Source organism: Barbatula barbatula (assembly GCF_947034865.1).
Source record: "Barbatula barbatula genome assembly, chromosome: 19".
Lineage (NCBI taxonomy): Eukaryota > Metazoa > Chordata > Actinopteri > Cypriniformes > Nemacheilidae > Barbatula > Barbatula barbatula.
In genome coordinates this window covers 17,059,241-17,072,225 of record NC_136782.1, presented here as the reverse complement: position 1 = coordinate 17,072,225, position 12,985 = coordinate 17,059,241, and the positions used below count along the sequence as shown (strand labels likewise).

The window sequence follows — 12,985 nt, the reverse complement described above, 5'->3', positions numbered from 1 at the left end:
GCGAGCATCTATGACAACGTGGAGATTGTTTTGTTTAAAACCAAATAAATTGTGAAACCACCCGGAAATAAAACCACTGTTGTGAGGTATGGACTTTCGCATTACGAGATTAAAAGATCTGCCTCGATATAACTTTGTCGACTCATCCTTGTGAGAAATGGACCAGAGTTTAACGTTACAGTTGTCCGTGACCAGGGAGGCGGACTAATAAAAGTAACACTGGCCATTGTGTTGCGCTTACGGGCAAACCTTCTGTGTGTCTGACGTGACGTGATTGTTTAATGAAACTTGTTTATGGACATGTTGCAGATGATTTTTACATAGTCTAAAACATTTCCTCCTATAGACCGGGATGGTTGTAATACATACGGGTCAACTGCAACACTTCCAACCAGGAACTTTCACGAATCTCCTGATTAGATTCACACGTGGAAAACAGTGTATGTGATTGTAATGCCTCATTTGTAATTAAACTCGTCAAATATTAATGTCAATTGTTTGCTTGTGTGGATATTTTGCAGTTGTAGCTTATTCACGGCTGACACTGGATCAGTTGTAACATAATTCAAACATGAACCAACCCCGTTTTGTTACATTTACATTTATGCATCTGGCAGACACTTTTATCCAAGGCGACTTACATTGCATTATCCTATACATTTATACATAGATATCTGCAATCTTGCGTTGTTAACGCAATGCTCTTACCACTGAGCTACATATGATGTAAAAAAGCTGTGGAAGTCTGTTAGATCTGTGGCAAAATTGAATGACATTTACAGTGTAAACATGTCCAGATTCAGCTTTCGGTGAATCCTCCAGCCAGATCTTCAATCTCATTACTGATGTAGTGCAGATTAGCAACTTCAGTTTTCCGACACCGCAGAGGAACACCGTGAGATCTCCAGTGTAAGTCAATGTTGTTGCCCACATCCACTGCTATAAGAGGTCCTGCCTGATACTGAACATGCAGATTCATCCGCTTCAAACCTGCAGTGAAAAAACAACAATCATCTCATCATTGATTCTTACATCTATGATTAAAAAAATAGGTACTTACTGTATATTATTGAATTTGATCTCACTTGGTACTTGGTTCTCTCTTACATCTGCAGGGTGAATTGAAATACAGTAATGGCTGTAACACACAAATGTCAAGTTTGCAAAACACACACACAAACACTGTCAAAATATTTGTGAGATGGCCAATCAAATGAAAGAAGAGGGAAGTTACTTTTTTACAGAGCAGAGCAATGACCAGTCAGACCCAAAAAGATTGCGTCACCATTCACGTCTTCAGCGTGAAACACACGATTTACGTAGCTAAACATTCAACAGAAATGTTAAATGACCGACAGTATAATCCACCGATGCAAACTAGAAAACTCCATTTAGATGGGAAAGTTTCAGAACAGGGAAAGGATTGGGAATAAATGTGTGCATATTGGGAATGAGAATAATGGTTACCGAATAAATTCACTGGGGTTTTGAAAGTGTTTAATGGTTGTGATTAGTCTATTAAGATAATAAGATTATTTGCAAAGAGTAAATGTATTATTATTTAACAATCAATTTGAACTTTTTCTTTATTCATCAGTTTTCTCTTTTTGACAAGCCTTCCCAGTGTTTACACGTTTTGTGTGTATGTGTTGTTTGCTCAAAATGTAGACGGACAGTTTGTCACGGTTCAAGTTTTCTAGTGAAGGATCGTCGTAGTACCCACTTGTTAGGTGTGGAGAGAGAAATGGCATTGTTTTGGCGTGCCATGCGCTCTCTCCGGTCTCGTACTTGTTCTCGTTTCCTCATTATTGATTTTTAATGATTTCATGCCCCGCACCTGTTCCCCTCTTGATCTGGTTTCCCAATTTAATGCCCTTGTGTTTGCTGTCCTGTGCGGTTTCGTTGTGCTAAGTACCTTGCCATGGTGGATTATTACCTTGTCATGTTGGATTATTACCTTGTCATGTTGGATTATTACCTTGCCATGTTGCTTTATTTTCCTAGTCTTGTTTTAGTCGTGTGAGTGTTAAATTTTCCTGATCTCTTGTTTTTTCCCCCTAGTGGGAAGTCTTTTTTTTTCAGTTTATATTTTATGCAGTTGTAATGGAAATTTTCTAGTCTAGCTTCTTGATGTGTCTGTCTATATGTTTACGAAGTGTTTATCTATGTTTTCTTTTTATTGTTATCATGTTTTTCTCTATACACGTCATACCACTCTGCCTTTGCCCTCGAGCAGAGGCCAAGATGTTCTGTTTGGAATAACGGAACTTCTCGTAAACCAGCTCGGGATTCTGGCTAGGGGGCAAAGGGAGGGGGTGTCACGTTTTAATATATAAACTCTGGGTGCAGGAGGAAAGAGGGCCTTTGCTCTGCACCATGCTCATTGCTTATGATGCAGATTAAACGACAATAAAATACTTTGCAAAGTACCTGATGTCTCTGTATATTGCGTTTGTCAAAATTGACTCACCTTGATTAAGGAATAAGAAAATTCCACAACAATTTGGCGACGAGGATGGGATCACAAGGCTGACGGAGAACGGACTAGAGTTGACTGATCATCCTGGACATAGCAAATCCAGCTCTAACCCCATACAGGGATGAGAGAACTCTACTCCGGACCCCAAGCTGACGTGATCCCAAAAGAACTCAGTGCAAGGCACAAAAAGGAAAAGTGGTGAGTCAGATAGATTTCTGAACAGTCTGGAATAGGGCTGCAACAACGAATCGATAAAATCGATAAAAATCGATTATTAAAAACGTTGGCAACGAATTTCATTATCGATTCGTTGTATCGCGCGACTATAACGCGCGCCACATGTTTGAGTGGCGTGAGCGTGGCGTTTCTGTTGCGTGTCAGCTCTGTGGCGGCTGCGTCTTGTTTTCTGTATCTTTGCACACCAGCACCGTGCCTGACGCGGCGCTGGCGCGCTGCTGCTGCTATAGGTGACATAGAGGGAGGCCGCCGACAGACAAGGGTCTTGTATTCACGACAAGTTTAAACTTTTTTCACATAACCTACACCTTCCAAAATCAGAAAAATGAGTAAGTAGGCTGTCTGTTTATTTAAATAACATTTCCAAATGTTTTGTAGCTTTATTACCTGATGTTGGACCGTCACTCAGATGACACACTAGACTACGTTGTTATTGTAGTGTGTCATATTTTTTTCCATTTTTAATCACATTGTTAAGAGCATAAAAAACAAAAATAATTCAGTCACCAATACATTTTGGGGTTTAATACGAACCACAATTCGTATTAAGATGATTCTCAGATATGTTATTAAAGATGTAACGTAATCAATTGATGCACGAGTTTACTTTATGCAATATGTGTTTAAGATGGACATAAATTAATATTCCCATTCAATGCAATGTATCTTTTCATTGGATATAGCCTAAGCATTTTCTTGGAGGAAGATTTTATGGAAAAAAGTAGTTAATTGGAGTATTCATTTGCAACATTTTAGTAATAATATCTCATACTTAATAGGAATATTAATGTATAATTTATTTCAATATTCACTTGTTGTTTCTCCAAAAATGCATTATAAACATGATTTAAGTCCTGATGTTTTCTACAGTGGACATGTAAACCCCGTAACGTGTAGATGTTGGTTTAATGAAATTCAATTTGAAAATACGTTCAAATAAATGATGATTAGCTTTCAAACATCAAAATGGCATTCATTAATATGTATTCGTGTACAAAATTACATATAAACATCTTTTCCTATTCTATTTTGCCTGGAAACGCTTCCAACACGCTTGCGTGTCTCGTGAAAAATAGGCGTCGATTCAATTCCTAGCATGCACGCGTTTTCCGTGCGGCTCGTCTCACGCAGGCAGTGTGCAAGCTCTAACCTGTTAACATGGGAGCCGATTTAAAAATGGTCACGCCAGGCTTCTGAGACGCTCACGCCACGCATCTAGTGTGTCACAGGACTAAAAAAAGTTGATCGCGCCGCGCAGCATAGCGGAGAAAAAATATATTAAAAAAGCAGAGCGGAGGTAGAGGAAAGACCATCAGAGAGACCCGAAAAAATTCCAGAAAAAAACAGCAAACCATGAGAGGCTTCTTGATGGGAAATGCATCATGTAAACCACAGCCAGCTGTAATAATAATATAATAAGTAATAATAAAGCTTTTGAAATATGTTTTGCAATGTCAGTTCTATTTTTCAATAAAGGGTTGAAAATGAATACTTTTAAAAATTTGTATCCGATTCATCGATTAATCGAACAAATAATCGACAGATTAATCGATTATTAAAATAATCGTTAGTTGCAGCTCTAGTCTGGAACAAAAGGGGAGACTACTTAGCGCTAAACAGTCTGGGAGACTGCTTAAAACAGTCTGGTTAAAGAGGGGAGACTACTCAGAATCGAGAGATTCTAAACAGTCTGGGGGACTGCTTAAAACAGTCTGGTTAAAGAGGGGAGACTACTCAGAATCGAGAGAGATTCTAAACAGTCTGGGGGACTACTAAGAAATGATATGGATAAACCAACATACAGAGAAATGAGGAAAATTGGGGAACGGGAAGTTTACAAGGTGTACCCTATTTAAAAGAAAAAGGTAACTTTCCAGAAAACGGTACATTTAGTACCACAAAATTAGAGAAAATAAGAGAACATATGGGGAAAAAAGACATATTTAAAATGTCCAAAAAAGAAAGGGAAAAATATGACGAAGCGTGTAAATGTTTAGAATTATGGGAAAAGGAAGCAAATAGACGTGACCATGTTTTTAAAGAAAAGGCTTTGGAAGAACTTCCACCGCCGTGTCATACACCCCCACCGCCGCATGCTCCATTGTACCCTGTTTTGCTTGAATATAATGATTTAACCCCTCTGTCTTCTTTACCCCCATCTATGACTTGTTACAAACACCAACCGGAGGATGATTGTGTCCCTCCTCACCGACATCTGAACCCGATCCAGGCAGCTCCAGTGCCCCCACCAGTGTCTCCACCAGTGCCGTCTACACCACAGCCCGTGGTGCGTCAAAAGCAAGAAAGAGCGCGTCCAGCACCGACAGACGAAGAACTTTTGACATTTTGCAAAGAATTCTCACCCTCAATGAAAGAATTAGAGAGACTGTTGAAAGTCAAACGGAAACCATCTGACCTAAGAAAGTTACAGGGTAAATGGCCTGTGGAGGATTATAGAAGGGAACATGTCAACTGGTCGCATGCAGACAATGCAGAGTACAGGAGAATTCTGGAAGAATTCTTAGAAGGACTAATAACTACGTTTCACAAATCTCTGAACCTGGACAAGATTGCTGCTTGTGTGCAAAAAACGGATGAAAGAGTGGAGGATTTCTTGGCCAGACTGGAGGAAGTATTTAAAGAACATTCTGGACTTCAACCTGATGCAGACGGACCAGACATTGGTCCGTTCGAAGGACATCTCAGATCCGCTTTTCTGCGGAACCTCAGAGAGAAGAGCTGAGACGAGAAGTGGAAAAATCATGCATCGAGCCAGATCGCGCGAGAATGAGTGAGATTGTCCGTCATGCTGTACACGCCGAAAAACAAACAGACAAGAAACAGTTTCAGAAGAAAAACACCCAAGATAAAGAACTCCACATGGCTCTAATGAATATCGGAGTAGAGCATGGAGGAAGAGGAAACGGGAGGAGAGGCGGTCAGTGGCGTGGACATGGAAGAGGGAGAGGAGGGTTTAAACACTCTGGCATGTATGGAGAGAAGTGTTTCAATTGTGGAAGAACGGGGCACTGGCACAAAGATTGTCCTGAGCCTCGGAGATCACGGAGGTCAAGAGAAAAGGTAGATGGAAGTGAGGAGGCGAGGCATCATTCCGAGGGTGGTGAGTATGATTTCCCTTAGCATATGCAATGAAGAAATGCTTTTTCCTACTGTATGCAATGAAGATCTGCTTAGCTCACATTCCATGATGAATGAAACCACTTTCTGAACTTTGCCAAAATGCACAATACTTGTGTGAAACAAACCGCTTGAATTTTTGATAGATTCAGGGGCAACAAATAGCCTACTGTGATTCACAAGAAGTGTTTAAATTTGCCAGAGTCTAAACTAGCTGTGTTTTACCTAAATGCTAGTGGCTCTAATGTAAAATAATTTATGTCAAAAGGGTGCAATGCGAGTTGGGGAGTGTCAAATTTCAACACAGGTTTCTCATGTCTGACTGCTGCCCGATTCATTGGCTGGGCAGAGTCATAATGTGTATGATGACAGATTGAGCATGATACCAACACGACCCGTGTGCAGCGCTCGTACAGCTGTACGATGTAATATTGAATTACGTAAGTATGATGAAGAAAGTATTGCCACACAGAGCCTCATGACGTTGATTACAATGGTGTGGGGAGCTGTGGGTGTTTTGCTGAGAAATATGCGCACGCCATAGAATGGGTTAAAAGGGATGACGTGCAATATTCAAATTTGTTGCACGCCCATCGTGAGAATCATGCATGTCTGTCAGCAACAAGGGGACTTGAAGTGTTTTCACACACAAAAAGATTAATGAAGAAATTTCGGGAAGGTGCCCGTACAACTTTGGGTAACAGGAAAATATTATGTTGGGTTGATTAGGAACTGTGAGCCGGTTGTGATAACGCCCAAGGGTAATTTTCGTCCACGCAAACAGCAATTCCCCCCTCAAAACAGAGGCCTCAAACCATAAGGCCAATATTTAATGAGTTTAAAAAGATAAAAAAAATAAAAGCATAGTTGTGCCATGCCCAAATTCACCTGTGCGCACACCTTTTGTTTCCAGTTAAAAAGATCAGAGAAAAGGGAACACCCGTTGAATGGCGGTTCGTACAAGATTGGCAAGCAGTTAATGCCGCGAGCACCAAACGTACCCAACCCGTATACCATTCTCAGCCAAATTCCGCCTGAGACGAAATGGTATACGGTGATTGATTTGTCAAACCCGTTTTTCAGTGTGCCAGTACACCCAGACTCACAATACTGGTTCGCCTTTTTATTTGATGGCAAGCCATATACATTCACACGTCTATGCCAAGGGTACTGCGAATCACCGACCATTTACAACGAGGCACTGCGACAATCACTGGAGCCATTCCATCTCCCGAAGGGGGTGGCATTGCTTCAGTATGTGGATGACATTCTTTTATGTGCACCCACCAAAGCGCAATGTGAAGAACACACTGTACGACTGCTCACTCATTTGACTGCTCACTCATTTGGCACACGAAGGACACAAAGTGAATATCTCCAAAGTCCAGCTGGCAAAACAATTTGTTCGTTTTTTGGGTCACGAAATTACTGACCGTGGCAGACAGCTGTCCGCAAAGCGTGTCTGCAATTACAGACATCGCAAGTCCAAAAGCAAAGAAGCAATTGATATCATTTTTAGGGACCATTTCTCTGCTCAGACAGCAGAGCTCATTGCACTCACACACGCATGCAAATTATCAAAGAATAAAAATGTAGACATTCACACAGATAGTAGATATGCATTTGGTGTAACTCATGATTTTGGCACACTGTGGAAACACAGAAACCTTTTAAAAATAAGCTTTTTAAAATGTTTTTATAAACAAAGCAAGCAACATCGGAGCCACAGACAGATTTTCTCCAGAAATCACTAACAAAATTCTTTCTCTTGCAGAGATGCAAACATTTTGCAGAACCAGCTGAGCGTGCACTCTGGAAGGAGTGCTCATGTAAATACACAGACAATATTTGGGGGGCCCAAATGGCCTCACCCGTTTGCCAGAACATTTTTTCCCTGCTTTTGCGATTTTGACGCATGGCCTAGACCACGCGTCAAAAGGGGGGATGTTACAAGGCAATGTGTTTTTGTGTTTTTGCTCTCAAAATATTTGTGCAGGTAAAAGGAGCAGTAGCAAATGGAGCTGACAAATCATTACACAGCTTCCAGGAAGTCGTAGGAATGACATGCCTCCCACTGCAAAAAGGTGTCCAAGGAGTGGCAACTCCAACCGTAGGCCATCAAAATGGCATCCACAATGGCTCTTCGCAATGGTCGTGCAAGCGACAGGAGGAGCGACACTGCTGGTGCTCGCAAAGGGAATCAACTGTTCGAGTCGGGGACGCATCAAACCCCGAGAAATTAGAGATTATAGAATTTTGTTTCTGTGCAACACTATATTCCAAGTTTAATAAAATGGTATGGGGGAGGGACAGTGTTACCCTAATTCTGCTAGGTACTGGGGAACAAATATGTATTTGTGTAGAGGTACGTGTACCTCAGTTGATGTTCTGGATAAGGCAACAAAATTTTAAAATGTGGGCCATTATGTCCCCTGGGACGGCCAAATAAAAAGGAAAAAGAGAAAGCTTTAGACTAGCTGTAACTCAGAAATATTTTAGTTATGAGGGAACGGGAGCAATTCCACAAATGAGAGTAAGAATATGGAAAGTGACGAAGGCTGAAGCAGGTGGTGTTACCACTTCTAGTGGGATTTTAAGAACTGTTTAGATAGAAGAATGAAACCTGTAAGAGAAAGGGCGTTGCTCATCTTACGGGTCAAAGTATAAAGATTTTGGTTATCATATATGATAAAAGGGGGGAATGTAATGGAAATTTTCTAGTCTAGCTTATTGATGTGTCTGTCTATATGTTTACGAAGTGTTTATCTATGATTTCTTTTTATTGTTATCATGTTTTTCTCTATACACGTCATACCACTCTGCCTTTGCCCTCGAGCAGAGGCCAAGATGTTCTGTTTGGAATAACGGAACTTCTCGTAAACCAGCTCGGGATTCTGGCTAGGGGGCAAAGGGAGGGGGTGTCACGTTTTAATATATAAACTCTGGGTGCAGGAGGAAAGAGGGCCTTTGCTCTGCACCATGCTCATTGCTTATGATGCAGATTAAACGACAATAAAATACTTTGCAAAGTACCTGATGTCTCTGTATATTGCGTTTGTCAAAATTGACTCACCTTGATTAAGGAATAAGAAAATTCCACAACACCGTTCTTGTTTGACCCACATCGTGGGCTTTTGTTTTGATCAATGAAGTTTGATCAATAGCATCTGTAACAGTATACAGTAGGTTGTGAAGTATTATTCTATACGTCTCAGGGTGTGGTCTGTAAAAGGAATGGTCCGGTTAAATAGGAACACATTTACAGTCAGGTTTACATGATTTCTTTTAACCTGTCAGTAATTACATATTTATGTGGATTCCATTTCAAATTGTTTCCGTTATCTTTGTGTTTTGTTTAAGCAGTTTGTTTGATTTGCAGATAAGAGGCAGTGCGAAAGCCAGTGAGAACTATGACACTAACATACCAATACTTTCATTTCTTGCAGAAGAAGCAATCTTGATGATGTGTGTGTCTCCATGGTTCACATTTTGGTTGGTCTTTGTCCTGCCAAAGAGAAAATGTATGCTTGTCATACTGCCTTTAGTATAACTAAATCTAGTTTATGACTGAATTAAAGATATCAAGTAGTCTCACAATCTCACATTAATATCTTCCCTTACATTTACATTTAGTCATTTAGCAGACGCTTTTATCCAAAGCGACTTCAGACAGAGGAGAAAAGGTGGAGAGCACACACGTGTCAGGGATGTGGGCGGGTTCGACAGGTGGTGGCGTAGAGAACTGGCGGCTGATGGCAGTAGTTTTCTTTACCCAGAACGATGCAAAATCAGCAGCTGTTAACTCCGATGAAGGTGTGGGAGCAGGCGGACAGAGGAGAGCAGAGAAGGTTTCGAAGAGCGTTCGAGAGTCCGGAGAGTTGCAGATCCTCGAGTGGTAGTAATCTGTTTTTGCAGAGGTGACATCTACAGAGAAAGAAGAGAGAAGAGATTGGTAGAGAGAGAGGTCTGCAGGGTCTTTTGACTTGCGCCATTTTCTCTCAGCTGACGGAGGCTGGCGCGATGCTCACGCAGTACATCCGATAACCAGGGAGCCGACGGGGATGCACGGGCTGGTCCAGATGCAAGAGGGCATAGGTTGTCCAAAAAGGATGAAAGCGTGGAACACAGAGTGTCTGTGGCATTGTCTGTATTCAAAAGAGAGAGCTCATCAGAGGGGGGGAGTGCAGAGAAGACAGCAGAGGAAAAACAGGAGGGAGGGAGAGACCGCAGGTTGTGCCGGAAGGTGACCATCGGTAAGACATCTGCGATATCCGGAGCAGTGAGGTCGAGGGTGACGAAGAAGTGATCAGACGTGTGCAGTGGGGTGACCTGAGAGTGATGAGTGGAGCAGTAACTTGTGAAGATCAGATCTAGATGGTTTCCAGACTTGTGGGTTGCTGATGTGGAAACCTGCTCGAGGAGAAATTATGCGGTCAGGTTGACGAAGTCAGCAGCCTGTGGCTTTCCAATGTGGATGTTGAAGTCACCTAGTACCACCAGGGGAGTACCATCCTCAGGGAAGGATGAAAGAAGCACATCCAGCTCCTCCAAGAAATGTCCAAGCTGACCTGGGGGACGATATATAACTACAAAATGACTTAACAGGGTGGGTGATAGTAACAGCATGAAACTCGAAGGAGCTGTTGTCACACATGGGTGTTAGCTGATTGAATTTCTAGTCTTTGGGGATGAGTAGACCGGTGCCTCCACCCCTTCCTGTGATGCGAGGGCTGTGGGAGAAAGTGTGGTTATGGGAGAGGGCAGCGGGAGTGGCAGAGTCCTCTGGTTTGATCCATGTTTCTGTAAGTGCTACAATGGAAAGACCAGAATGTTTAACAAAAGCTGTAATGAAATCAGCTTTGTTCACAGCAGATTGGCAGTTCCACAATCCTATTGGGAAAGTAGAAGGGGCAGTTGCTAGCAGTGATACATTGTGAAGATTATTAGCATTGCGTCGCCTTCGGCATGCGGCAGATGATTTACATGTTGTGATAACAGAAAGGATTTTAAAACACATATTTAAGAGAAGCAGAAAGAAAATAGGGAGAAACATCAAAGATAACAATAAAGGAATAAGTATTAGTGCAAACAAGTAAGACAAAAAGTGCAAGTGTTGATAGAAAACAAAAAAGGTACAAAAGAAGTGCAATACTCAAGTGTTCTTGTCCCACTTCACATTACACTTCACTATTTAATTTAGCCTGGTCCCATTTGGTCCTGGTCCTTCAAAATATCCTTTAAAGAAAAACTCTGTCAGAATCAGTTTCTCTGTGATGCTTGAGGACCAGCACACCTTCGCTGGAGTGGATCAGACGCACAGCCACCTGTGCCGGTCCAACCCACCGCAGAAGAAAACGCACAGAGTAAGAGCCATTGAGCAAGTCCATCACCTCTCCAAACACACTGGCCTGTGACACAAGAACATCTCAAACAACCAGATATGCATAAAGATGTATGTACTGTGTCAAAGATTTAGTACCTTTTTAGATGAGAACAGCTTTGCTTGAAAGAAGTCCCCTCCATAAGATTTGGAATCATTGTTAAAATCTCTCGCATGGATCGTAACATAAAGCTCCTCCCCTATTTGATAGCTGTCTTTAAGGTTCTGAATGATGAATGTGGAGTGAGCTGGACTTGTACTCATGGACACATCTGTGACTGATCTGTCTGGTCCAGCCCAGTAGACAGTCTTTTGTAAACTGGAGTAACGTTCTGAACTGATTCCAAATTCAGAGTAAAATGAGTTGTGAAGTTTTGTTAAGTGCTGAGACAAAAAGCTGCGTGGAGGTTGTTTCTTTTTTTCACCACCCATGTAAGACCAAACAGCCTATACAGAAACAACAGTTGATTATCATCAATGGCGTAGTTATTCAAAAAGTTAATGTCTGTATAGTAAGAATTAGTGTCATTTTAGTGAGGACACTGAACTTTCAAAATACTTTGTTGGTGATAGTGATTTTTATGAAGAAACTTTACATGGAGTTGGAATATTGCTGCATAGAGTGTGACTCAGAAATTATTTATTTTTGTAGGTCAACCGGAAAGTGAGCACCACGCTGGTTCCCTCTGCCAACAGCTTGTGCATTTTTCCATAGACTTTTGGAAGATCGCAAAAAATAGGATATGGGATTAACAAATGTTTTTGATGTTTAAACATTTTTTCAATCAAGATAGGCTTACAGATTAACACAATATTTGCTATTTTTGAAGCAACAATCGGCAGAAGTAAAAAGCTAACGCGAGGACAACAGACAACACTACAGTCGCTCGATATCAACATCACCACCACCAAGCCTTCAACAACTTTCTCAAACCTTATAAAAAAAGGTGTTCCCCGGGAAGTAATTACTCCGTGAATGAATCCCAAACAACCATTTTAGAGATTTTTGCCCATGTTGCATTATTTGTGAGATTTATATGCGCCATCTGTCTAAAGTCCCCACCAAAGGAACTAATCGATTTTAGCGACTTGTTAGCAACCACAGTTTTAAAGACACAATAAAGGTTTAAAATATCACAAGCAGGATATAACTGATGTGTTTATAAATTAAGACATGAAAATATTTAGAGGGTTTGTTAGCCACAGACCTTATTTCAGCCGATTTACCAAATAATCATTAAAAATACAATTTGACTTTGGGGCAATGGAACCGTCTTATGTGTGAATACCATTAAATCTTTGGGTGAAAGTCCCAAGGTGGCGTAGTCGTATTGAGTCATTTTTACACTCCCGTCGCTTGGTCACATAAGCAAGAAGTAATCGTGTCTTTGCTCCTCAAAGTTAAAATTTCTCAAAATTATAATGCAATACGATTATAGGTATTTGGACACATTGGCATATAGAGCCCCATTAGAGTCTATGGCACTGAGAATGTTTTTTATTTAGCATTAGCAAATTACAGCTTCCCTAGAAAATTAATAGAAATCTCTATATACATTTTCTTAACTCACCAGGAGACATCATTCCCAGAACCAGACCAGCAAACAGCCTCTTTAAACACAGCCTTTCACTGGGAACTGTAAAATAAAGCAGGCTTGACCGCGGTTAAAGACCGGGATGGTTGTAATACATGCGGGTCAACTGCAACACTTCCAACCAGGAACTTTCACTAATCTCCTGATTAGATTCAC

General features: G+C 41.2%; 1 protein-coding gene across 7 annotated transcripts in view; it reads right to left on the bottom strand.

Moving 5' to 3' along the window:
• Positions 1 to 581: 581 nt before the first annotated feature.
• LOC306908694 (NXPE family member 3-like) overlaps positions 582 to 12,985 on the bottom strand; it is a 16,553-nt gene continuing 4,149 nt past the window's right edge. Inside the window, exons 1-8 of one of the 7 annotated variants that reach the window (XM_079481814.1) lie at positions 12,806 to 12,882; positions 11,334 to 11,681; positions 11,148 to 11,262; positions 9,553 to 9,778; positions 9,280 to 9,359; positions 8,928 to 9,077; positions 1,061 to 1,109; positions 593 to 990 (exon numbers count right to left, since the gene is read on the bottom strand). In XM_079481814.1, the coding sequence (XP_079337940.1) occupies positions 9,052 to 9,077; positions 9,280 to 9,359; positions 9,553 to 9,778; positions 11,148 to 11,262; positions 11,334 to 11,666 (780 nt within the window). In that variant the 5' untranslated portion in view covers positions 11,667 to 11,681; positions 12,806 to 12,882 and the 3' untranslated portion in view covers positions 593 to 990; positions 1,061 to 1,109; positions 8,928 to 9,051. Of the gene's footprint in view, positions 991 to 1,060; positions 1,139 to 8,927; positions 9,078 to 9,279; positions 9,360 to 9,457; positions 10,784 to 11,147; positions 11,263 to 11,333; positions 11,682 to 12,805; positions 12,883 to 12,985 lie in introns of those variants that run through there. The other 6 variants (XM_079481815.1, XM_079481813.1, XM_079481816.1 and 3 more) reach the window with 6 other exon arrangements.